At 47.3% G+C, this 25,973-nt stretch overlaps 1 protein-coding gene across 1 annotated transcript in view; it reads right to left on the minus strand.

The window, feature by feature from the left end:
• The window catches only part of ATP6V0A2 (ATPase H+ transporting V0 subunit a2), a 182,818-nt gene that overhangs the window by 105,548 nt on the left and 51,297 nt on the right, over nt 1-25,973 (minus strand). Inside the window, exons 4-7 of the mRNA XM_063964483.1 lie at nt 10,923-11,057; nt 10,431-10,531; nt 8,097-8,223; nt 7,003-7,085 (exon numbers count right to left, since the gene is read on the minus strand). Coding sequence (XP_063820553.1) covers nt 7,003-7,085; nt 8,097-8,223; nt 10,431-10,531; nt 10,923-11,057 — 446 coding nt within the window. The remainder of the gene's footprint in view (nt 1-7,002; nt 7,086-8,096; nt 8,224-10,430; nt 10,532-10,922; nt 11,058-25,973) is intronic.

A 25,973-nucleotide genomic window follows, 5' to 3' on the forward strand; every position in this document is an offset into this window, starting at 1 on the left:
GTAAGTCTTGGAACAGACAGGGCCCCTGTGGCAGAGGCCATGGGTCCTCTGTGAGCATTTCTTGCAGTTCCGGGTACCAAGTCCTTCTTGGCCAATCCGGAACAATGAGTATTGTTCTCACTCCTCTTTTTCTTACGATTCTCAGCACCTTGGGTATGAGAGGAAGAGGAGGAAACACATAGACCGACTGGGACACCCACGGTGTTACCAGTGCGTCCACAGCTATCGCCTGAGGGTCTCTTGACCTGGCGTAATACCTTTGTAGCTTTTTGTTGAGACGGGACGCCATCATGTCCACCTGTGGCAGTTCCCATCGATTTGTAATCTGAGTGAAGACTTCTGGATGAAGTCCCCACTCTCCCGGGTGGAGGTCGTGCCTGCTGAGGAAGTCTGCTTCCCAGTTGTCCACTCCCGGAATGAACACTGCTGACAGTGCTTGCACATGATTCTCCGCCCAACGAAGAATCCTGGTGGCTTCCGCCATCGCCACTCTGTTTCTCGTGCCGCCCTGGCGGTTTACATGAGCCACTGCGGTGATGTTGTCTGACTGAACCAGCACCGGTTGGTTGCGAAGCAGAGGCTCCGCTTGACTCATGGCATTGTATATGGCCCTTAGTTCCAGGATATTTATGTGCAGACAAGCCTCCTGACTTGACCACAACCCTTGGAAGTTTCTTCCCTGAGTGACTGCCCCCCATCCTCGGAGGCTCGCATCCATGGTCACCAGGACCCAGTCCTGTATGCCGAACCTGCGGCCCTCGAGAAGGTGAGCACTCTGCAGCCACCACAGAAGAGACACCCTGGCCCTCGGGGACAGGGTGATCAGCCGATGCATCTGAAGATGCGATCCGGACCACTTGTCCAACAGATCCCACTGAAAGATCCTCGCATGGAACCTGCCGAAGGGAATGGCTTCGTATGATGCCACCATCTGTCCCAGGACTCGCGTGCAGCGATGCACCGACACCTGTTTCGGTTTTAAGAGGTCTCTGACTAGAGTCACGAGCTCCTGAGCCTTCTCCGCCGGGAGAAACACCTTCTTCTGGTCTGTGTCCAGAATCATGCCAAGAAAAGGCAGACGCGTTGTAGGAATCAGCTGCGACTTTGGGATGTTCAGAATCCAGCCGTGCTGTTGCAACACTTCCTGAGAGTGTGCTACGCTGATCAGCAACTGCTCTCTGGACCTCGCCTTTATGAGGAGATCGTCCAAGTATGGGATAATTTTGACTCCTTGCTTTCGAAGGAGCACCATCATTTCCGCCATTACCTTGGTAAATATTCTCGGTGCCGTGGAGAGCCCAAACGGCAACGTCTGGAACTGGTAATGACAGTCCTGTACCACAAATCTGAGGTACTCCTGATGAGGTGGATAAATGGGGACATGCAAGTAAGCATCCTTGATGTCCAGAGACACCATAAAATCCCCCTCTTCCAGGCTTGCAATGACCGCTCTGAGCGATTCCATTTTGAACTTGAATCTTTTCAGATAAATGTTCAGGGACTTTAAATTCAATATGGGTCTGACCGAACCGTCCGGTTTCGGTACCACAAACATTGTGGAATAGTAACCCCTTCCCTGTTGAAGGAGGGGAACCTTTACCACCACCTGCTGGAGATATAACTTGTGAATTGCCGCTAACACTACTTCCCGTTCTATGGGGGAAACTGGCAGGGCCGATTTGAGGTAACGGTGAGGGGGCATCACTTCGAATTCCAGCTTGTATCCCTGAGACACAATCTGTATAGCCCAGGGATCCACCTGTGAGCGAACCCACTGGTGGCTGAAATTTCGGAGACGCGCCCCCACCGCTCCTGGCTCCACCTGTGGAGCCCCAGTGTCATGCGTTGGATTTAGTGGAATCCGGGGAGGACTTCTGTTCCTGGGAACTAGCTGTATGGTGCAGCTTCTTTCCTCTACCCCTGCCTCTGGCAAGAAAGGACGCACCTCTGACCTTCTTGCTTCTTTGTGATCGAAAGGACTGCATTTGGTAATACGGTGCTTTCTTAGGCTGTGAGGGAATATATGGCAAAAAATTTTACTTCCCAGCCGTAGCTGTGGAAACTAGGTCCGAGAGACCGTCCCCAAACAATTCCTCACCCTTGTAAGGTAAAACCTCCATGTGCTTTTTGGAGTCGGCATCACCTGTCCATTGCCGAGTCCACAAGACCCTTCTGGCAGAAATTGACATTGCATTTATTCTAGAGCCCAGTAGGCAAATGTCCCTCTGGGCATCCCTCATATATAGGACAGCGTCTTTTATATGCCCCAGGGTCAGTAAAATGGTATCCTTGTCTAAGGTATCCAGTTCCTCAGACAGATTATCTGTCCATGCTGCTACAGCACTACACATCCAGGCCGACGCAATTGCCGGCCTCAGTAGAGTACCTGAATGTGTATAAACAGACTTCAGGATACTTTCCTGCTTCCTATCTGCAGGATCCTTTAGGGCGGCCGTATCCTGTGACGGCAGGGCCACCTTCTTAGATAAGCGTGTCAGAGCTTTATCTACCCTAGGGGAGGATTCCCAGCGCATCCTGTCCGTTGGCGGGAAAGGGTACGCCATAAGTAACCTTTTGGAAATCAGCACTTTCCTATCGGGGGAATCCCACGCTTTTTCACATAACTCATTTAACTCATGTGAAGGGGGAAAAGTCACCTCTTGCTTTTTCTCCCCATACATATAAACCCTCTTGTCAGGGACAGGGTTTACCTCTGATATGTGCAATACATCCTTCATTGCTATAATCATGTAGTGGATGGCTTTAGCCATTTTAGGCTGCAATTTTGCATCATCGTCACTGGAGTCAGAATCCGTGTCGATATCTGTGTCAACAATTTTGGATAGTGGGCGCTTCTGAGACCCTGACGGCCTCTGCGCTGTAGGATCAGGCATGGGCTGAGACCCCGACTGTCCCAAGGCATCAGCTTTATCCAACCTTTTATGCAAGGAGTTTACATTATCATTTAACACCTTCCACATATCCATCCAATCAGGTGTCGGCGCCGTCGGCGGAGACACGTCATTCATCTGCACTTGCTCTGCCTCCACATAGCCCTCTTCGTCAAACATGTCGACACACGCGTACCGACACACCACACACACAGGGGATGCTCTATATGAGGACAGGACCCCACAAGGCCTTTTGGAGAGACAGAGAGAGTATGCCAGCACACACCCCAGCGCTATATGACCCAGGAATCACACAGTAACTTAGTGTTTACCCAGTAGCTGCTGTATATATGAATAATGCGCTAAATTTATGTGCCCCCCCTCTCTTTTTACCCTCTTTCTACCATGAGTCTGCAGGGGAGAGCCTGGGGAGCTTCCTCTCAGCGGAGCTGTGGAGAGAAAATGGCGCTGGTGAGTGCTGAGGAAGAAGGCCCCGCCCCCTCAGCGGCGGGCTTCTGTCCCGCGATTTTGTGTAAAATTAATGGAGGGGGCTCATGCATATTACAGTGTCCAACTGTATATATGCTGCTTTTGCCAGGAGGTACTTAATTGCTGCCCAGGGCGCCCCCCCCACCCTACAGTGACCGGAGTGTGTGGGTTAGTGTGGGCGCAATGGCGCACAGCTGCAGTGCTGTGCGCTACCTCATATGAAGACAGGAGTCTTCTGCCGCCGATTTTGACGTCTTCTTGCTTCAACCCGCCGGCTTCTGTCTTCTGGCTCTGTGAGGGGGACGGCGGCGCGGTTCCGGGAACGAACGACCAAGGTTAGGTTCCTGTGTTCGATCCCTCTGGAGCTAATGGTGTCCAGTAGCCTAAGAAGCGCAACCTAGCCGCAGTTAGTAGGTTTGCTTCTCTCCCCTCAGTCCCACGTAGCAGAGAGTCTGTTGCCAGCAGAAGCTCTCTGAAAATAAAAAACCTAACTAAAATACTTTCTTATTAGCAAGCTCAGGAGAGCTCACTAAAATGCACCCAGCTCTGTCCGGGCACAGATTCTAACTGAGGTCTGGGGCAGGGGCATAGAGGGAGGAGCCAGTGCACACCAGTAGTACTAAATCTTTCTTAGAGTGCCCAGTCTCTTGCGGAGCCCGTCTATTCCCCATGGTCCTTATGGAGTCCCCAGCATCCACTAGGACGTTAGCGAAAAAATATATATATAATCTTGCAACTACAATCCACAGCATTATGTTATATTGGTATAACAAACATGGCAAGCAAATTAAATAAAGATTATCCAGACCATACATCAGTTTCCATTGATGGCTGTGTAAGAGGATTTTTGGAACCTTTAAATCCATTTCTCTGAATCCAGCCAGGGAACACTGCTATCCTGGATGCTGTAGATAAGTGCACATCTTTAAACTAGAATTATTTGGATCGTAAACTACTCCTCGCTACACCCCACCTACTTCTAACATCTAATAATAGTAGAGTTTAATCAACCAAGCTGAGTAGAAAGAAGAAACTCAAACAAAACAGCAGCAAAACAATGAGGGAAGGGGAGAGGAATTACAGAAGGCGAGAACGCAGTATTCCCCAGCTGGATTTGTATTTAACGGAGAGTACGACAAATGCTATTTTCTATATCATCTGTGCCGAGGTACATTCCTACCTTGGGGATTTCTAAAAGCAGCCACTCAGGGGAGGAATGCTCAGCCTTAGCAGCATGCAGAACTTTGTTGCCAAAGCAGATATCTTTAGATACAAACATGTTGAACCTGTAGGAACTTTGTGAAAGTATGAACCAGGTAACAGCTCTGCACAGTTGTTCACTAAAGCCCCAAGCTACGCTGCCCAGGAAGCCTCCACAGATGGTAAAATGTGCCATCAGGCAACAAGAAATAGGGAGTTTCTCCAACACATACATGACACCTGATAAGAACCTCTGTGCTGAGGTAGTACAGTAGTAATCATATCCTGTTTTATGTAGAGAAGTGATCCTGCTATTTTGCCTGGAGGATCACGGACTCAATAAACAAGCCATTAAAACCCACAGAGATATGTCTTTAGGTAGGTTAATGACTTTGAAAGTCTGGCCATGCGGGAAGATGCCATGGAGAGTTTGAGAATGTCCATGTACTATATAGTTGAAGGCAGTTCTGTGCCAAGAGAATGGATGGTATTGGCCCATCTAGATCTTTATGAAGCATGAGTGGAAACATGGTAGAAGATGTTCGCTAGGAGATAATACCACGGAATCATCATGGCATATACTATGATTGCCTGTGGCTCTTGTGTTCTGGCCCCAGAGTATGAAAGGAAGTGCGCAAAACTGAAAGGTCATCTGTCCACGGCAAAACCTTAGCAGGCAGTGATGACCCTACTCATACTGGTACATGCAGTTAAGCGCCCTTGATATATAATGTCAGAAAGCCTCCTCCCTCCATGCCATTTGTCACTGACTGAAGAGACTATGGGGGTCATTCTGATGCGTTCGCTCGCTGCGTTTTAACGCAGCAGAGCGAACGGGTCCCTACTGCGCATGCGCCAGCCTAAGGCCGTAGCAGGGATGCGATCGCCTCTGCCTGACTGACAGGCAGAGGTGATCGCTGGGCAGGAGGGGGCGGAAGGGCAGCGTTTGCCCGCCGTGTCGTGGGTTTGGTCCGTCCAAAACAGGCGTGGCCGGACCGAACGGGGGGTTGGGCCGCAGCGGCTGCGTGACGTCACACGCAGCCGCTGCGGGCCGGGGAGCGAGGTGTAGCTCCCGGCCAGCACGCTAAAGCTGCGCTAGTCGGGAGCTACTCCTGAAGTGCAAAGGCATCGCCGCTGTGTGATGCCTTTGCACTTCTGCGGGGGGCCGGCACTGACATGCGGGCGGGCTATCCCTGTGCAGGGCGTCCCCCCGCATGTCAGTGTGTATGATCGTAGCTGTGCTAAATTTAGAACAGCTACGATCAACTCGGAATGATCTTGAATTCTGCAATTTTTAAAAGGAGATTGTGGAAGTTTTGATTCAGAATGGGGCAAACTGACCGATCTGGTTTTTGAACAAGAAAAAGATTGGAATAGATTCCCAATTCTTGTTTTTTGGAACAGGGGTGATTACTTCAGCCAGTAGTAAGCTTGAATGACCTTCTGGAGAAAAAGGCTTTTTGCACCAACTGCTCGAACTGGAGTAGCAAAGAAACGCTTGGATAAAGGTCTTACCAATGTGTAACCCCTGGTGATTTCTATCACCCATCGATTGGAAGTGGAAGCCATCCACTAGTCTAAAAAAAGAGCAGAAGATAGTCCCCCCACCACAGAAGTGACTGGGTGGGGGGGGGGGGGAAAGATCATACGGACTCTTTTTCTGAAGACTTAGTGCAGTGCAGCTTCTTTAGAAGATGCTGCCTCACAGGACACACAAACTGAAATACTATTAGTAAAGCAAAAAATTAAAAATTTGAAGAAGATGCTGCACACCCCAGACGGCACCCTCTACACCTACCAAGGTAGTAGTGTCCTCCAGCAAGGATGAAAGAAAATTTCTATGAGATTGTAACACTTGCATTAGAACAACACACATAATAATAATAATAATAATAATAATAATAATGTTGTAAACTACACCCGAAGATACTGGATGCTGTAGGTTTACTGTGTGAATACCAGACACTGGCAGGAACTAGCCGACAAAAGTACAGATATGAAGTTACATTGCATACATATTTATTCTTTAACTTTATTGGGAAGGAAAGAAAGATAACCAATGTCACATCAGACCTTGAAATATGTGTCCATACTGATGTAAAGAATAGTCAGACCGTCAATAAAGAAGAACCTTCACTTTAAGTGGTCTATTCATGAAGCAGTGAAAAGAGTGGAGAAGTGAGCCTTTGGAGAAGTTGCTCCGTACAATTGTATAATATGCAAATTATAAATGTTACCTAATGCTGATTGGTTGCCATGGGCAACTTCTCCACACTTGTCACTGCTTCACGAATAGACCCCTGAACATGGTAAAAGGAAAGGGATGCATACACTTTAAATTACACAATTAATGAGTATAAATATTTCTATTCAATGGGGGACTTTCTTGGTTTGCCACAGTTTTAAATAAAGGCTTACTCACCATTCACAGATGTTTTTGACTTTTTGTCCAATTTGGTCTCCCCAATAAGAAACTAAAAACACAAACCACTTAGTTGGTTCTTCCTATAAAATTAATAAAGATAATTGACACGTCATAAAAAATAAAATGGTACTTTTGGTGATGCTAAAGGATTATTCATGGATAACTGAGCTAAATAATATACTTGGAATTACGAAAAAACAACCAAATATTCCAGATGTAGTCTGCTTCTTTCAGTAGAAAACACATTCCTTGCTTAAAATGATTGTAGTTCTAGATCTTCAAGAGTGCATAGCAAAAACGTATGAATGTATTTGCTAACAAGTTTCTTATATAACATAATTGCACTTTACAAGCAGGAGATTGGCAAAATCCTACATAGGGCCAGAAAGGTCAAAGCACAGTAACGGATTTCCATTTTCATCCTGATCAGATTGCATTAAAGAGTTATTTCAACTGAGTCTTCCAATCAGCAGCCAGCTTTCATAGACGCTGCATCTCACTGCTGGAGAGACCCAAGCAGCGTTGTATGATTTGTGGCACTGCAAAGTGGGGAGTGACACGATTCAATGCAAACTGAGTCATGAAGTCCCCAGACCACCAACTTCACTTGGGAAGAGGGCAGCGAGTGGGAGACTGCACCACTCTCTCTGGAGTCCAGGTCAGTCCCCGAAAATGTAGGAGTCTCGTGGACATTCTGGGAGAGAAGGAGAAAAGGTCAAAGTCCATGAGCGATGTCATCTAGTGTTTCCCCCTCCCGGCCGCGCGTACACACTGAGCGATATGACCATTCATATCGCTCAGTGACGTTACGCAGCGGCCGGACGTGCATGCAGCTCCCGGACGACGGCCCAGATCGAGCATGCATGCGCTGCCGACAGCAAGGATCGTTACTGACCCGCAGGGCCACGCATCGATCACCGCTGGTGGCATACACACTTGCCGAGAAAATGAGTGACGTCGCTCAGGAACGGGGAAAATGAGCGATGTCGCTCATTTTCTCGGCAAATGTGTATGCACCTTACGTCTACTCAAGATTCTTCAGATACCACTGCATAGTAAAGACATAAATAAATAGACATAGTTCAGCTCACAGTGGTGGGGTCTTTCAGTAACTCATCTAGCTCCCGGTATGTGAGGATGGTGTAGCCTTTGCATACCCTCCACAGCATTTTCTCAAAGGATTGTAGTTTTGAACAGTGAACTAAGCCGGAAATAAATCTGCAGACAAGAAGAAAGCAGTATTTTATAATGCAAAATGCATTGCCTCCTAGGATCATAATGAGCTGTACCAGGTGAAATACAGATGTTGTTCTATATGCAAAATAATCAAAATACTTTTTTATAATATTATAATCATGTGACTTTGAAACATTTAGAAATTATTTTTGGTAAGTGAACGGGCTGGTAAATATTTAAACAGCTACACTATCAGTATCTCACTATGGGGGTCATTCCGAGTTGTTCGCTCGTTGCCGTTTTTCGCAACGGAGCGATTAAGGCAAAAATGCGCATGTGCATGGTATGCAGCGCGCATGTGCTAAGTATTTTAGCACAAAACGTAGTAGATTTACTCACGTCCGAACTAAGAATTTTCATCGTTGAAGTGATCGGAGTGTGATTGACAGCAAGTGGGTGTTTCTGGGCGGAAACTGACCGTTTTCTGGGAGTGTGCGGAAAAACGCAGGCGTGCCAGGATAAAACGCGGTAGTGTCTGGAGAAACGGAGGAATGGCTGGCCGAACGCAGGGCGTGTTTGTGACGTCAAACCAGGAACGAAACGGGCTGAGCTGATCGCAGTGTAGGAGTAAGTCTCGAGCTACACAAAAACTGATAAGAATTATTTATTTGCAATTCTGCTAATCTTTCGTTCGCTATTCTGCTAAGCTAAGATCCACTCCCAGAGGGCGGCCTAGCGTGTGCAATGCTGCTAAAAGCAGCTAGCGAGCGAAACAACTCGGAATGAGGGCCTATATTCAGAAGCGAAAGGTTACCCTTTTTTTGCAGGACATACAACAGACTATGGGGTACATTTACTAAGCAGTGCTAAGAACGGAGAAGTGAGCCAGTGGAGACATTTCCCCATCAACCAATCAGCAGCTCTGTATCATTTTATAGTATGCAAATTATAGATGTTACTTCAGTGCTGATTGGTTGCCATGGGCAACTTCTCCACTGACTAATTTCTCCGCTCTTATCACTGCATAGTAAATGTACCCCTATGTGCATACACCTTTTCTGTTTTATATAAAGCGAGATAACAGTAACAGCAGCAATAGTTCCAGTAAATGCAAAGATTAAAAGTTTCCCACTGTTACATGGGTGGTCTTCTGTTTGCCGGCGGTCGGGCTCCCGGCGCTCAGTATACCGGCGCCGGGAGCCCGACAGCCGGCATACCGACAATTATTTTCCCTCGTGGGGGTCCACGACCCCCATAGAGGGAGAATAAAATAGTGTGGCGCGCGTAGCGCGCCACCGTGCCCGTAGCGTGGCGAGCGCAGCGAGCCCGCAAGGGGCTCATTTGCGCTCGCCAAGCTGTCGGTAAGCCGGCGGTCGGGCTCCCGGCGCCGGGATGCTGGTCGCCGGGAGCCCGACCGCCGGCCACCCGTAGTGAACCCTGTTACATAAATGAGACTGTGAGCAGAGGAAGTAAATTCCACAGTTCCACTGAAGATATACAATGTAACCCATATGGTGAATTCCCCTACAGGGTGATTTATAGCACTATAGAATATAGCTGTATAGAGTACATAGGGGCAGATGTATTAACCTAGAGAAGGCGTAAGGAAGTGATAAACCAGTGATAAATGTAAGGTGATAAAGGCACCAGCCAATTGGCTCCAATATGTAAATTAACAGTTAGGAGCTGATTGGCTGGTGCGTTTATCACCTTGCATTTTTCACTGGTTTATCACTTCCTTATGCCTTCTCCAGGTTAATACATCTGCCCCTTAGGTCATTACACTCTGCAGATAATAAATCTGCTGGTGCTAATTATCTGGTTTGTACTTGCAGTGTTGCGTCTTCTCTGCATAATAATTGCTCTGACCACACCACCTGGAATTAAGCAGGTTAAGCAGTATGACTCAGTTAGGAACTGCAGTGCGAGCCTGCTATTGTGAAAATTTTCTCACAATTATATTACATAATTCCAAATTGTGTTGTCCACTTTTTTCCCCCTGTATTACTAAATTTCCATATGCACCTCACCAGCATAGATAAGCGAGTATATGGAGGGAGCAGGCAGAATAACAGAGACGGTATTGTGTCCATTGCATTATACTTCATAAGTCTGATTACTGCGGCTTACAAAAACGTTACAGCTGTTTAAGCATAACGATGATAAAAAACACCTTTGCTTGGCTTTTATTATAGTTCTCTGCATCCTAAGAAAGTGAGTTTGTGTGATCATTAGACAGCCATACTTACCCTAGTTTTGCTCCAAGTCTCTGCATAGAGGAACAGTCCATTAAGTTGTCCTTTTCTAAAGTGGGGAATTCCTCATAACTGGTTAGGGGCGACGTTTCATGCTAGAGGGAAAACAGACTTTGCATGTAACACAAATAATACAAAATCGCAAGGATATATAGGATAAGGGTTTATTTACCACAATGATTTTACTTTGATGTAACATGTCAAAACTTATTTTGGTGTTCGATTTACATGGTTAAAATAATGATTTTTATTTTTTTTATTGGCTTATATGGACAAAATGTAAAAAAAAGTATTGTCTTTTTATTTAAATAAAATTATATGCAGTTTTTAAAGTTTTGACATGGCCATTTTTCAGAAATCAATCTATAAACCATTGAACAAAGCTATCACATAACTATTTTAACAAATAGTACATTTACAACACCTTATACATTACAACACCTGTCCCATGAATTTCAATGCTTGTAAATTTTCATAGTGGTGTACCTCAGATCTTTGAACGAAAGACTTTGTCACCCGCAACATATGTTTATACTCTGTCAACTCCAGAAAGTTTCTCTGCAACTTCTCTTTGTTCCTATTTACTTCCCTCAGCTCTGAGTTAAGCTTCTGTAACTTTTCCTGGAAAGAAAGTTAAAGTTTAGTAAAAATTTATGCCAAGATTTGGAAAGATGCACTACTGAGTGATTATTCCTCTGGTGACAGTGTACATTATACAGTGTCACTGAGAATGCATTAATTGCTTTCCTGGACAGCTTCCCATCGGTTCAATTTCTGGAGACTGGGTGGTGTCTCTTCCATCAGGCAGTTGATTGATATATGGGCCCGTAAACCAATGTCTATACTGACGCTTCTGCCCTATACTTAGTTATCCATGCTTACCCCTTGGCCTTTATGCAAGCTAAACACTACATGAACTCAGTATTATTATTATCATCATCATCATCATCCTTTATTTATATGGCGCCACAAGGGTTCCGCAGCGCCCAATTAGAGAGTACATATGCACATAATCAAAACAGTATTAGACTGTTTTCCGCCACAGATTGGTCCAATCCCCTGGGCAGGCTACTGCTGCTCCCTCTCCCATCTTCTAAAGCCATCTCCACTCATTACATTTTCCTTAAAGAAAAGTGGGATCATGGACCCCTTTGAATGTGAATAATAAAATGGCTTTCCCACTTCCCCTCTGTATCAGCTTTCGACATTCTTAAAGACTTACCAACTAATCGTAGAACTGTAAATCGTTGTATATATGTTGAATTATTCCGTAACACTTTTCACTATTCCTATTTATCCCCCCCATTGTCAACTCTGGATGGGTTCTCTGACCTCACCTGTGTATCCCAAATGTTCCACACCCACGGTCAACTTGTTTCACTGCCTCTGGGACTGCCCAGTTATCAGAGGTTTCTGGCTGCCGATAAAAACGTCATGCTGAGGCTGATTTGATACATTTTGTCCGCATCTCGCCTAAGGTCAGAGAATATCCAGGGGAGGCTGAAGCTACTGATGGCACTAAGTGCATCGGTCAAGAAAAACAGAGTCTCCAACATTGGGTTCAGCCTTCTCCTCCACCTGTCCAGTTATACCACCGTAAGCTCTTTCATATTTTCCAAATGGAGTGGACAGACCCTTTATTTCGCAAGGAGGCAAAGGCTGAATATTTTTTTGAGGACTGGGAGAGTCATGTCTCCATTCTGGGACCATAACTTTGACACCAGATTAATTTATTTATTTTCAGATTATATACGTGTGTGTGTGTGTATAATATAATATAATAAATAGATAGATATATATATATATATCTATCTATATATAATTTTAATACCTACTGGTAAATCCTTTTCTCCTAGTCCGTAGAGGATGCTGGGGTCCACTTCAGTACCGTGGGGTATAGACGGTTACGCAGGAGCAATGGGCACTTTAAGACGTTTCTAGAGTGTGAACTGGCTCCTCCCTCTATGCCCCTCCTCCAGACCTCAGTACAGGAACTGTGCACAGGGAGACGGACATTTCGAGAAAAGGATTTACTTTTAAGTTAATGGTGAGATTCATACCAGCCTACACTTCAACCATGCCGCACAACATGGCATTCAACAAAAAAACGAGTATGAACATTACAGCAAACATGCTGAAACATTTTTAACAAACTAACAACTGCAGGTAAAGTACGCACTGGGCTGGGAGCCCAGCATCCTCTACGGACTTGGAGAAAAGGATTTACCGGTAGGTAACTGGATCACTAGTGCATCCACTGCTATTGCTTGAGGGTCTCTCGACCTGGAACAATATCTCTGAACTTCTTGTTGAGACGAGATGCCATCATGTCTACTTGAGGAACTCCCCAAAGACCTGTCACCTCTGCGAAGACTTCTTGGTGGAGGCCCCATTCTCCTGGATGGAGATCGTGTCTGCTGAGGAAGTCTGCTTCCCAGGTGTCCACTCCTGGAATGAAAATTGCCGACAGAGCTTTTGCATGCCTTTCTGCCCAGAGGAGGATCTTTGACACCTCTGCCATTGCCGCTCTGGTTTTCATTCCACCCTGACGGTTTATGTATGCGACTGCTGTTACATTGTCCGACTGGACCTGTACGGGTTGATCTTGAAGAAGATGCACCGCTTGTAGAAGGCCGTTGTAAATGGCTCTCAACTCCAGAACGTTTATGTGAAGACAAGTTTCTTGACTTGATCATCTTCCTTGGAAGCTTTCCCCTTGTGTGACTGCTCCCCAGCCTCGGAGACTTTCATCCGTGTTTACTCGGACCCAGTCCTGAATCCCGAAACTACGTCCATCTAGGAGGTGAGAACTGTGTAGCCACCACAGGAGCGAAATTCTGGCTTTGGATGACAGGATTATCCTCTGATGCATGTGTAGATGGGAATCAGACCACTTGTCCAACAGGTCCCACTGGAATACTCTGGCATGGAATCGGCCAAACTGTATGGCCTCGTAGGCCGCTACCATCTTTCCCAACAACTGAATGCATTGATGAATCAACACTCATCAATACATATCAACAGCAATCCTCTTTCAAGTACAAAGATAACCTCCCCCCCTCCTTCCTCCCATTTCCCCCCCCCCTTCCCAGACAGCCACACCCCCAGAGCGCGCTGACCATTTCCTCTCAACTATCTGCCAAAGGAGGTAGGACACCTCCAGGTCAAGCAGCGCTAATCCCAACTATCCCCCGAGTGAGCGCTATCTCTCCCCACTCTGTAGAATCTCTTGTTGGTTTAAGAATTTGTTTGGACCAGTCTCTGGATTTCCAGAGCCTTTTCCACTGGAAGAAATACCCTCTGTAGTTCTGTGTCCAGTATCATCCCCAGAAAAGACAATCTTGTCTTTGGTTCCAACTGTGATTTTGGAAAATTTATGATCCAACCGTGTTGTTGAAGTACTGTCAGGGAGAGTGCAATGTTCTGCACCAACCTTTCCCCGGACCTCGCTTTTATCAGGAGATCGTCCAGGTAAGGAATTATATTGACTCCTTGCTGTCGAAGGAGGACCATCATCTCCGCCATCACCTTGGTGAACACCCTCGGTGCCGTGGAAAGTCCAAACGGCAACGTCTGAAATTGGTAATGACAATCGTGTACCACGAATCTCAGATAAGCTTGATGTGGAGGATAAATGGGAACATGTAAGTAGGCATCTTTTATGTCCATTGATACCATGAAGTCCCCTTCCTCCAGACTGGAAATCACTGCCCTCAGAGATTCCATCTTGAACTTGAACCGTTGCAGGTAGAGATTCAGAGTTTTCAGGTTTAGAATCGGTCTGACCGAGCTGTCCGGCTTCAGAACTACGAATAACTTGAATAAAACCCTTCTTCTTGTTGTAACAAGGGAACCAGGACAATGACTTGGTCCTGACACAATTTTTGTATTGCTGCTGCTACCACTTCCCTGTCTGGGATAGAAGCTGGTATGGTCGATTTGAAAAATCGGCATGGGGGAATGTGTTGAAAACTCCAGTTTGTACCCGTGGGACACTATTTGTAAGACCCACGGGTCCAGGTCAGAGCTGACTGAAGAGTTTCAGACGTGCCCCCACCTGAGCGGACTCCCGCAAGGGAGCCCCAGCGTCATGCTGAAGATTTGGCAGAAGCAGAGGCTGATTTCTGCACCTGTGATCCTGGAGACACTGTGGACTATTTTCCTTTTCCCCTTCCTTTACCAGCAAAGAAAGGGGAACCTTTACCCTTTCTGTATTTATTGGGCCGGAAGGAATGCATCTGAGAGTGATGTCTCTTTTTCGCCGGAGCAGGAGCATAAGGAAGAATGTCGACTTACCTGCGGTAGCCGCAGAGACTAAAGCATCAAGCTCATCTCCAAACAAGGCCTCACCTTTATACGGGAGGGCGTCCATATTCCTTTTGGAATCTGCATCAGCATTCCATTGGCGAATCCACAACGCCCTCCTTGCTGAGATTGCCATGGTAGCGGCTCTTGATCCCAAGAGCCCAATATCTTTCATGGCTTCAAGCATGTACGCAGCAGCGTCTTTGATATGACCTAACGTTAGGAGTATCTCGTCTCTATCTATTGTGTCTATGTCTAATGACAAGTTTTCTGACCACTTTTCAATAGCACTACTCACCCACGCACAGGCAATGGTAGGCCTGAGTAGTGTTCCATTGGCCACATAAATAGATTTCAACGTAGTCTCTAACTTGAGGTCTGCCGGCTCCTTTAGTGAAGCTGTCCCAGGCGCAGGGAGAATCACCTTTTTTGTAAACCGCGACAGGGCACTGTCTAAAACGGGGGTGACTCCCACCTTTTCCTGTCCTCTGCAGGGAAAGGGTAAGCTACCTGAATTCTTTTGGCAACCTGAAATTTCTTTTCAGGATTTGTCCAGACTCCCTCAAAGAGACTGTTCAAGCTCATGAGATGAAGGAAAAGTTACATTCATTTTCTTTTCTTTACAAAAGTAAGCCTTCTCCTGTGGTAAAGGAGGGGCCTCCGTTACTTCTAACACCTCCTTTATAGCAACAATCATGTATTGAATGTTTTTCGCTAATTTTGGATCTATTCCCCTGGAATCACTAGTGTCGACACAGGAATCAGAGTCCGTGTCGGTATCAGTTTGTACTATTTGTGCAAATTACCTTTTATGTGACCCAGAGGGGTCCCCTGTGGATGAAAAGGCAGAACTATTAAAAATTACATCTTTGACAGATTTTCTCCAGTTTTCTGCATGAGACTCAGACTTATCCAATCTCTCACTGATATGATTCGTGGTGTGCCGGAGAGGAGGATCAGCAATTCTTGCCCTGCAGCTGCTGGGAGAAAATAAGATTTTAAACCTACCGGTAAATCTATTTCTTCTAGTCCGTAGAGGATGCTGGGGACTCCGTAAGGACCATGGGGTATAGACGGGCTCCGCAGGAGATAGGGCACCTAAAAAGAACTTTGACTATGGGTGTACACTGGCTCCTCCCTCTATGCCCCTCCTCCAGACCTCAGTTAGAGAACTGTGCCCAGAGGAGATGGTCAATACAAGGCAGGATTTAGCAATCCAAGGGCAAGATTCATACCAGCCCACACCAATCATACCATGTAACCTGGAACATACATAACCAGTTAACAGTATGAACAAACGACAGTAACGGTCCAAGACCGATGTCAACTGTAACATAACCCTTATGTAAGCAACAACTATATACAAGTCTTGCAGAGTTTCCGCACTGGGACGGGCGCCCAGCATCCTCTACGGACTAGGAGAAATAGATTTAACGGTAGGTTTAAAATCTTATTTCCTCTTACGTCCTAGAGGATGCTGGGGACTCCGTAAGGACCATGGGGTTTATACCAAAGCATCCAATCGGGCGGGAGAGTGCGTATGACTCTGCAGCACCGACTGAGCAAACGCTAGGTCCTCATCAGCCAGGGTATCAAACTTGTAGAATTTAGCAAAAGTGTTTGACCCCGACCAAGTCGCCGCTCGGCAAAGTTGTAATGCCGAGACACCTCGGGCAGCCGCCCAAGAAGAGCCCACCTTCCTAGTGGAATGGGCCTTAACCGAATTTGGTACCGGCAATCCAGCCGTAGAGTGAGCCTGCTGAATCGTATTACAGATCCAGCGAGCAATAGTCTGCTTGGAAGCAGGAGCGCCAATCTTATTGGCCGCATACAGGACAAACAGAGCCTCTGTTTTCCTAATTCTAGCCGTCCTGGCTACATAAATTTTTAAGGCCCTGACTACGTCCAGGGATCTGGAATCCTCCAGGTCACTAGTAGCCACAGGTACCACAATAGGTTGATTCATATGGAACGAAGAAACCACTTTAGGCAAAAATTGCGGACGTGTCCTCAATTCAGCTCGATCCAATTCTGACACTCGCCTTGGTGATGCATGACCACCTTCCAGGTAAGAAATTTCAACTCAACCTTGTTAAGCGGTTCAAACCAGTGTGATTTTAGGAACTGCAACACCACGTTCAGGTCCCATGGTGCCACTGGAGGCACAAAAGGGGGCTGGATGTGCAGCACTCCCTTTACAAACGTCTGGACTTCTGGAAGAGAAGCCAATTCCTTCTGAAAGAAAATCGAGAGGGCCGAAATCTGTACCTTAACAGAGCCTAATTTCAGGCCCATATCCACTCCTGTCTGTAGGAAGTAGAGAAGACGACCCAGATGAAAATCTTCCGTAGGTGCATTCTTGGTCTCACACCAAGACACATACTTTCGCCAGATACGGTGATAATGTTTTACCGTCACCTCCTTCCTAGCCTTTATTAAAGTAGGGATGACCTCTTCCGGAATCCCCTTTTTCGCTAGGATTCGGCGTTCAACCGCGATGCCGTCAAACGTAACCGCGGTAAGTCTTGAAATACACAGGGCCCCTGCTGCAACAGTTCTTCCCTCAGAGGAAGAGGCCAGGGATCTCCTGTGTGCATCTCTTGTAGATCCGAGTACCAGGCCCTTCAAGGCCAGTCTGGGACAACGAGTATCGTCTGTACTCTTCTTCGTCTTATGATCCTCAACACTTTTGTGATTAGAGGAAGAGGAGGAAACACGTAGACCGATTTGAACACCCACGTTGTTACCAGAGCGTCTACTGCTACTGCCTGAGGGTCCCGCGACCTGGCGCAATACCTCCGAAGTTTTTTGTTGAGGCGTGACGCCATCATGTCTATTTGAGGAGTTCCCCAAAGACGTGTTATGTCTGCAAAGACTTCTTGATGAAGTCCCCACTCTCCTGGATGGAGATCGTGTCTGCTGAGGAAGTCTGCTTCCCAGTTGTCCACTCCCGGAATGAAGACAGCCGACAGAGCGCTTACATGATTTTCCGCCCAGCGAAGGATCCTTGTGGCTTCCGCCATCGCGACTCTGCTTCTTGTCCCGCCTTGGCGGTTCACATGAGCCACTGCTGTGACATTGTCTGATTGAATCAGAACCGGTAGGTTTCGAAGAAAACTCTCCGCTTGTCGAAGGCCGTTGTAAATGGCCCTGAGTTCCAACACATTGATGTGTAGACAGGACTCCTGGTCTGACCAAAGACCCTGAAACGTCTTTCGCTGTGTGACCGCTCCCCATCCTCGGAGGCTCGCGTCCGTAGTAACCAGGATCCAATCCTGAATTCCGAACCTGCGACCCTCCAGAAGGTGAGCACTTTGCAACCACCACAGGAGGGACACTCTGGTCCCTGGGGACAGAGTTATTTTCTGATGTAAGTGCAGATGGGACCCGGACCACTTGTCCAGAAGGTCCCATTGAAAAGTCCTTGCATGGAACCTTCCGAAGGGAATGGCCTCGTAGGCCGCCACCATTTTCCCCAGAACTCGAGTGCATTGGTGAACTGACACCCTTTTCGGTTTTAGCAGGTCTCTGACCATGTTCTGGATGTCTTGGGCTTTCTCTATTGGGAGGAAGACCTTCATTTGTTCCGTATCCAGTATCATACCTAGGAACGGTAGTCGAGTTGTCGGAATCAACTGTGACTTCGGTAGATTTAGAATCCAACTGTGTTGCTGGAGCACTCTCAGGGGTATATTTACTAAGGTCCCGATTTTGACCGAGATGCCGTTTTTTCTTCAAAGTGTCATCTCGGGAATTTACTAAACTCAAATCTCGGCAGTGATGAGGGCATTCGTATTTTTTGGGTAGTCCATGAAAATAATTACGAATGAATACACCATCTGTCAAAACGCGGCTGTGTAAGTATGAATCTCGGTCATTTACTAAGAAGTGCAAAGCAAAAAAAAATAAAACACTGCCGTGAAAAATTACAACTCGTAAAAAAGTGCTAAAAAAAAACAGACCTGCTTTTTTAATCCGTGATTGTATAGGCATGCAGGGATCCATGAGATCCGTGCATGTATATCAGTGCGAAGGGGTGGGAAAATTGTTATTTTCTAAATAAAAATTGCGTGGGGTCCCCCCTCCTAAGCATAACCAGCCTCGGGCTCTTTGAGCCGATCCTGGTTGCAGAAATATGGGGAAAAAAATGACATGGGTTCCCCCATATTTAAGCAAAATTAAGGAGAACCACAAGTACCAGCATGCGGCGGAAAAACGGGCCCGCTGGTACCTGTAGTACTACTACTAAACAAATACCCAAAAAAAGACAAGACACACACACACCTTGAAAGTAAAGATTTATTACATACATCCACACAAACATACAAACATACTTACCTATGGCCCCACGCAGGTCGGTCCTCTTCTCCAGTAGAATCCAAGGGGTACCTGTTGAATAAATTATACTCACCAGCTCCAGGGTCCCAGGCTCCTCGTAGCATCCATTTGTAATCCACGTACTTGAATAAAATAAAAAAACGGACACCCGAGCCACGCACTGAAAGGGGACCCATGTTTGCACATGGGTCCCCTTTCCCCGACTGCCAGAAACCCACTCTGACTTCTGTCTAAGTGGGTTTCTTCAGCCAATCAGGGAGCGCCACGTTGTAGCACCCTCCTGATCGGCTGTGTGCTCCTGTACTGACTGACAGGCGGCACACGGCAGTGTTACAATGTAGCGCCTATGCGCTCCATTGTAACCAATGGTGGGAACTTTCTGCTCAGCGGTGAGGTCACTTTCGGTCAACCGCAGGGCAGAAAGTTCCTACCATTGGTTACAATGGAGCGCATAGGCGCTACATTGTAACACTGCCGCGTGCTGCCTGTCAGTCAGTACAGGAGCACACAGCCGATCAGGAGGGTGCTACAACGTGGCGCTCCCTGATTGGCTGAAGAAACCCACTTAGACAGAAGTCAGAGTGGGTTTCTGGCAGTCGGGGAAAGGGGACCCATGTGCAAACATGGGTCCCCTTTCAGTGCGAGGCTCGGGTGTCCGTTTTTTTATTTTATTCAAGTGCGTGGATTACAAATGGATGCTACGAGGAGCCTGGGACCCTGGAGCTGGTGAGTATAATTTATTCAACAGGTACCCCTTGGATTCTACTGGAGAAGAGGACCGACCTGCGTGTGAACATAAGGTAAGTATGTATGTATGTTTGTGTGGATGGATGTAATAAAACTTTACTTTCAAGGTGTGTGTGTCTTGTCTTTTTTTGAGTATTTTTTTAGTAGTAGTACTACAGGTACCAGCGGGCCCGTTTTTCCGCCGCATGCTGGTACTTGTGGTTCTCCAAGTACCAGCATGCGGGGGAGGCTTGCTGGGCCTTGTAGTACTGCTACTAAAAACAATATCTTTTCATTTTCACAAAAGGCTATCAGCCCCCCATCCGCAGCCAATTGGATGGGGGGGACAGCCTCGGGCTTCACCCCTGGCCCTTGGGTGGCTGGGGGGGGGGACCCCTTGATTGAATGGGTCCCCACTCCCCCAGGGTACCCCGGCCAGGGGTGACTAGTTGGATTTTTGATGCCACGGCCGCAGGGCACTACATAAAAGTGACCCCCGGCTGTGGCATTATCTGTCCAGCTAGTGGAGCCCGGTGCTGGTTTTAAAAATACGGGGGACCCCTACGCTTTTTGTCCCCCGTATTTTTGGAACCAGGACCAGGCGCAGAGCCCGATGCTGGTTGCTTAAATATGGGGGAACCCATGTCATTTTTCCCCCCATATTTCTGCAACCAGGATCGGCTCAAAGAGCCCGAGGCTGGTTATGCTTAGGAGGGGGGACCCCACGCAATTTTTTTAAAAGTTTTACAGTGTTTATTTAAAAAAAAAAAATGAACCCCAGCACGGATCACACAGATCCGGCCGAGATTCATTTTGAAAAAGTCGGCAGTGTTTTGCTAATCACTGCCGTAAAAAACAGAAAAAAAACACGAATGACATCGACATCGGAAAACCCGAAAAGGCAAAATACGGCAGCTTAGTAAATTAGTCGTAATCAATTCAAAAAGTTGCAATTTTACACTGTCGATGTCATTCGTGATTGAACTTTGACCTTTTTCCGAAAATTACGAATGTTAGTAAATATACCCCTTAGAGAGAGCGCCACATTGCTCAGCAATTTCTCCCTTGATCTCACTTTTATCAGGAGATCGTCCAAGTATGGGATAATTGTAACTCCATGCTTGCGCAGGACCACCATCATTTCCGCCATTATCTTGGTGAAAATCCTCGGGGCCGTGGAGAGTCCAAACGGCAACGTCTGAAATTGGTAATGACAATCCTGTACAGCGAATCTCAGGTATTCCCGATGGGGGGCATATATGGGGACATGAAGGTACGCATCCTTTATGTCCAGAGACACCATAAACTCCCCCTCCTCCATGTTGGCTATTATCGCTCTGTAAGATTCCATTTTGAATTTGAATCTTTTTATGTACAGATTTAGGGATTTCAGATTCAAAATAGGTCTGACCGAACCGTCCGGTTTCGGGACCACAAATAGGGTTGAGTAGTAACCTCTTCCCTGCTGGTGCAGGGGAACCTTGATTATCACTTGCTGTATACACAGCGTTTGAATTGCAGCTAACACTACATCCCTTTCCGATGTGGAAGCTGGTAGGGCCGATTTGAAAAATCGGCGCGGGGGCACCTCCTCGAATTCCAATTTGTAACCCTGGGAAACTATTTCCAACACCCAGGGATTCAGGTCCGAACTGACCCAGGCCTGACTGAAAAGTCGAAGACGTGCCCCCACCGGTGCGGACTCCCTCAGGGGAGCCCCAGCGTTATGCTGTGGGTTTTGGAGCAGCCGGGAAGGACTTTTGTTCCTGGGCACCTGCCGAAGCAGGTGCTCTCTTGCCTCTGCCCTTACCTCTGGCGAGGAAAGAGGATCCCCGACCTCTTTTGGACTTGTGCGACCGAAAGGACTGCATCTAATAGGGTGTTACTTTCTTTTGCTGTTGGGGAATATATGGTAAAAAATTGATTTACCTGCTGTAGCTGTGGAAACCAGGTCCCTCAGCCCATCCCCAAACAATACATCCCCTTTATAGGGTAGTACTTCCATATGTTTCTTGGAATCCGCATCACCCGTCCATTGGCGAGTCCATAAGGATCTTCTCGCTGAGACAGACATGGCATTGGCCCTAGAAGCTAGCAATCCAATGTCCCTTTGAGCATCCCTCATAAATAAGACTGCGTCTTTAATATGGGCTAGAGTTAGGAATATAGAATCCTCATCCATATTATCAAATTGATCTGTCAGCTCATCTGTCCAAGCTGCAATTGCGCTACACACCCATGCCGACGCAATTGTCGGTCTTAGCACAGCACCCGTATGAGAATAAATACCCTTTAAGGTAGTTTCTTGCCTGCGATCTGCAGGGTCCTTAAGGGCCGCTGTGTCAGGAGACAGTAGCGCCACTTTCTTGGACAAGCGCGTCAGGGCCTTGTCCACAGTGGGGGGTGATTTCCAAATCTCCCTGTCCTGCTTAGGGAAAGGGTATGCCATATAAATTCTTTTGGGGATCTGCGGTCTCTTATCCGGAGTCTCCCAAGCTTTTCCAAAGAATTCATTTAATTCATGAGATGTGGGAAAGTTAATAATCTGTTTCTTTTCCTTAAACATGTGTACCCTTGTGTCGGGGACCGAGGGTTCATCCACAATATGCAACACATCCCTTATTGCCACAATCATACACTGAATGGTTTTAGTCACCCTAGGGTGCAATTTTACTTCGTCATAGTAGACACTGGAATCAGAATCCGTGTCGGTAGTAGTGTCTTGTGTTAAGGGACGCTTTTGAGACCCCGAAGGGCCCTGTGAGTCGGTCCAATCTGAAGATTGACCCCCTGATGTCCCCCCTAAATCAGCCTTATCAAGCCTTTTATGTAAAGATGCCACACTTGCATTCAACATATGCCACATGTCCATCCAATCCGGAGTCGGCACAACCGACGGGGACACACCACTCATTTGCTCCACCTCTTCCTTGGAGAAGCCTTCCGCCTCAGACATGTCGACACACACGTACCGACACCCCACACACACAGGGATTACCCTATAAGGGGACAAAACCCCAACCAGGTCCTTAAGGAGAGACAGAGAAAGAGTATGCCAGCACACACCAGCGCTTAAAAACACTGGAAAAAATATGTCCAGATAGCGCTTTTTTATATATATTATGCCAATTCCCACTCACTGCGTCGCTAATGTGCCCCCCTCCTCTTTATTCCAGCCTGTGAGTTCAGCAGGGGAGAGACCAAGGAGCCAGCGTTTTCTCTCATGCAGCTTCTGTGGAGAAAATGGCGCTGGTTAGTGCTGAGGATCAAGCCCCGCCCACCCGACGGCGGGCTTCAGTCCCAGTGATTTTTCAATAAAATGGAGGGGGATCATAGATTTACTGCCTCCGCAGTCTAATCCAACTGTATTTGTGCCAAAATGTGAGGTTTATTGATGCCCACGGCACCCCCCCTGCGCCCTGCACCCTTCAGTGCTGCTCTGTGTGTGTGTGACTGGGAGCAATGGCGCGCAGCTGACCGCTGCGCGCCTTACCTCATGAAGATCTGATGTCTTCTGCCGCCTAAGATGTCTTCTGCCTTCTCTATCCGGCTTCTATCTTCGGCATCTGTGAGGAGGACGGCGGCGCGGCTCCGGGACGAACCCCAGGTGAGACCTGTGTTCCGACTCCCTCTGGAGCTAATGGTGTCCAATAGCCTTAGAAGCAGTGCCCAACTTGACAAGCCAGCTCTGCTTCTCTCTCCTCGGTCCCACGATGCAGGGAGCCTGTTGCCAACAGGACTCCCTGAAAATAAAAAACCTAACAAAATTCTTTTTCCACAGAAAACTCTGGAGAGCTCTCTGCAGTGCACCCATTCTCCTCTGGGCACAAGACCTAACTGAGGTCTGGAGGAGGGGCATAGAGGGAGGAGCCAGTGCACACCCATAGTCAAAGTTCTTTTTAGGTGCCCTATCTCCTGCGGAGCCCGTCTATACCCCATGGTCCTTACGGAGTCCCCAGCATCCTCTAGGACGTAAGAGAAAATGGCGCTGAGCAGGAAGGAGCCCCGCCCCCCCGGAATGGCGCGTTTTTCCTCAGCTTTTAGAATAGATATTTATACTGGCGGGGATGTAGGACAGTGTAAACACAAAGTATGCTACCTTTTGCCAGTGCGAGTAGGTTTCATGCTGCCCAGGGTGCCCACCCCCCTTCCCCCCGTGTTTTGTGTTATGGATAGCATATTCGCGCAGCGTTCCCGCTCGCTGCGCAGTACCTTAAGCCGTAACGATGACCGGAGATCCCTCTCTGCAGACCACCGGTAATAATACTAACCAGTCTTCTGACTTCTGGCTCTGTTAGGGGGGTGACGGCATGCTGTGGGAGTGAGCGCGTAGCTGCAGCTAGTGTTCAGTACCCTTCAGGAGCTAACGGTGTCCTGTCAGCAAGAAGCAGAGCCATGAAACTCTTTAGGAAGTTGGTTCCTACTTCTTCCCCCTAAGTCCCACAAAGCAGGGAGACTGTTGCCAGCAGTCTCCCTGAAAATAAAAAAACTAACATAAAGTCTTTTAGTGAAGCTCAGTAGAGCTCCACTCGAGTGCGACCAGTCTGCATGGGCACATTTTCTAAACTGAGGTCTGGAGGAGGGGCATAGAGGGAATAGCCAGATCGCACTCTAGAAAAGTCTTAAAGTGCCCATGACTCCTGCGGAACCGTCTATACCCCATGGTACTGAAGTGGACCGCAGCATCCTCTAGGACGTATAAGAAATTATATATCTCTAGATAGACAGATATTTATTTTCTTGGAGAACTGTATATCACATAAGAAAGTGTTCAGTCTAAAAAAGTAAACGTGTACATGGGGATATTGAAGAAAAATAAGAATTTACTCACCGGTAATTCTATTTCTCGTAGTCCGTAGTGGATGCTGGGAACTCCGTAAGGACCATGGGGAATAGACGGGCTCCGCAGGAGACTGGGCACTCTAAAGAAAAGATTAGGTACTATCTGGTGTGCACTGGCTCCTCCCTCTATGCCCCTCCTCCAGACCTCAGTTAGGGAAACTGTGCCCGGACGAGCTGACATTACAAGGAAAGGAAATTTGAATCCAGGGTAAGACTCATACCAGCCACACCAATCACACCGTACAACTTGTGATAACCTTACCCAGTTAACAGTATGAACAACAACTGAGCCTCACTCAACGGATGGCTCATAACAATAACCCTTATTTAAGCAATAACTATATACACGTATTGCAGAAAGTCCGCACTTGGGACGGGCGCCCAGCATCCACTACGGACTACGAGAAATAGAATTACCGGTGAGTAAATTCTTATTTTCTCTGACGTCCTAGTGGATGCTGGGAACTCCGTAAGGACCATGGGGATTATACCAAAGCTCCCAAACGGGCGGGAGAGTGCGGATGACTCTGCAGCACCGAATGAGCAAACACAAGGTCCTCCTCAGCCAGGGTATCAAACTTGTAGAACTTTGCAAATGTGTTTGAACCCGACCAAGTAGCCGCTCGGCAAAGCTGTAAAGCAAAAACCCCTCGGGCAGCCGCCCAAGAAGAGCCCACCTTCCTTGTGGAATGGGCTTTTACTGATTTTGGATGCGGCAATCCAGCCGCAGAATGAGCTAGCTGAATCGTGCTACAGATCCAGCGCGCAATAGTTTGCTTTGAAGCAGGAGCACCCAGCTTGTTGTGTGCATGCAGGATAAACAGCGAGTCAGTCTTCCTGACTCCAGCCGTTCTGGAAACATATATTTTGAAAGCCCTGACTACGTCCAGTAACTTGGAGTCCTCCAAGACCCGAGTAGCCGCAGGCACCACAATAGGTTGGTTCAAATGAAACGATGATACCACCTTTGGGAGAAATTGGGGACGAGTCCTCAATTCTGCCCTGTCCATATGGAAGATCAGATATGGGCTTTTACATGACAAAGCCGCCAATTCCGACACACGCCTAGCCGATGCTAAGGCCAACAGCATGACCACTTTCCACGTGAGATACTTTAGTTCCACGGTCCTAAGTGGCTCAAACCAGTGGGATTTCAGGAAATCCAACACAACGTTAAGATCCCAGGGTGCCACTGGTGGCACAAAAGGGGGCTGAATATGCAGCACTCCCTTAACAAACGTCTGAACCTCAGGCAGTGAAGCCAGTTCTTTTTGAAAGAAAATGGATAGGGCCGAAATCTGGACCTTTATGGACCCCAATTTTAGG

The sequence above is a fragment of the Pseudophryne corroboree genome, chromosome 1, assembly GCF_028390025.1.
Source record: "Pseudophryne corroboree isolate aPseCor3 chromosome 1, aPseCor3.hap2, whole genome shotgun sequence".
NCBI lineage: Eukaryota > Metazoa > Chordata > Amphibia > Anura > Myobatrachidae > Pseudophryne > Pseudophryne corroboree.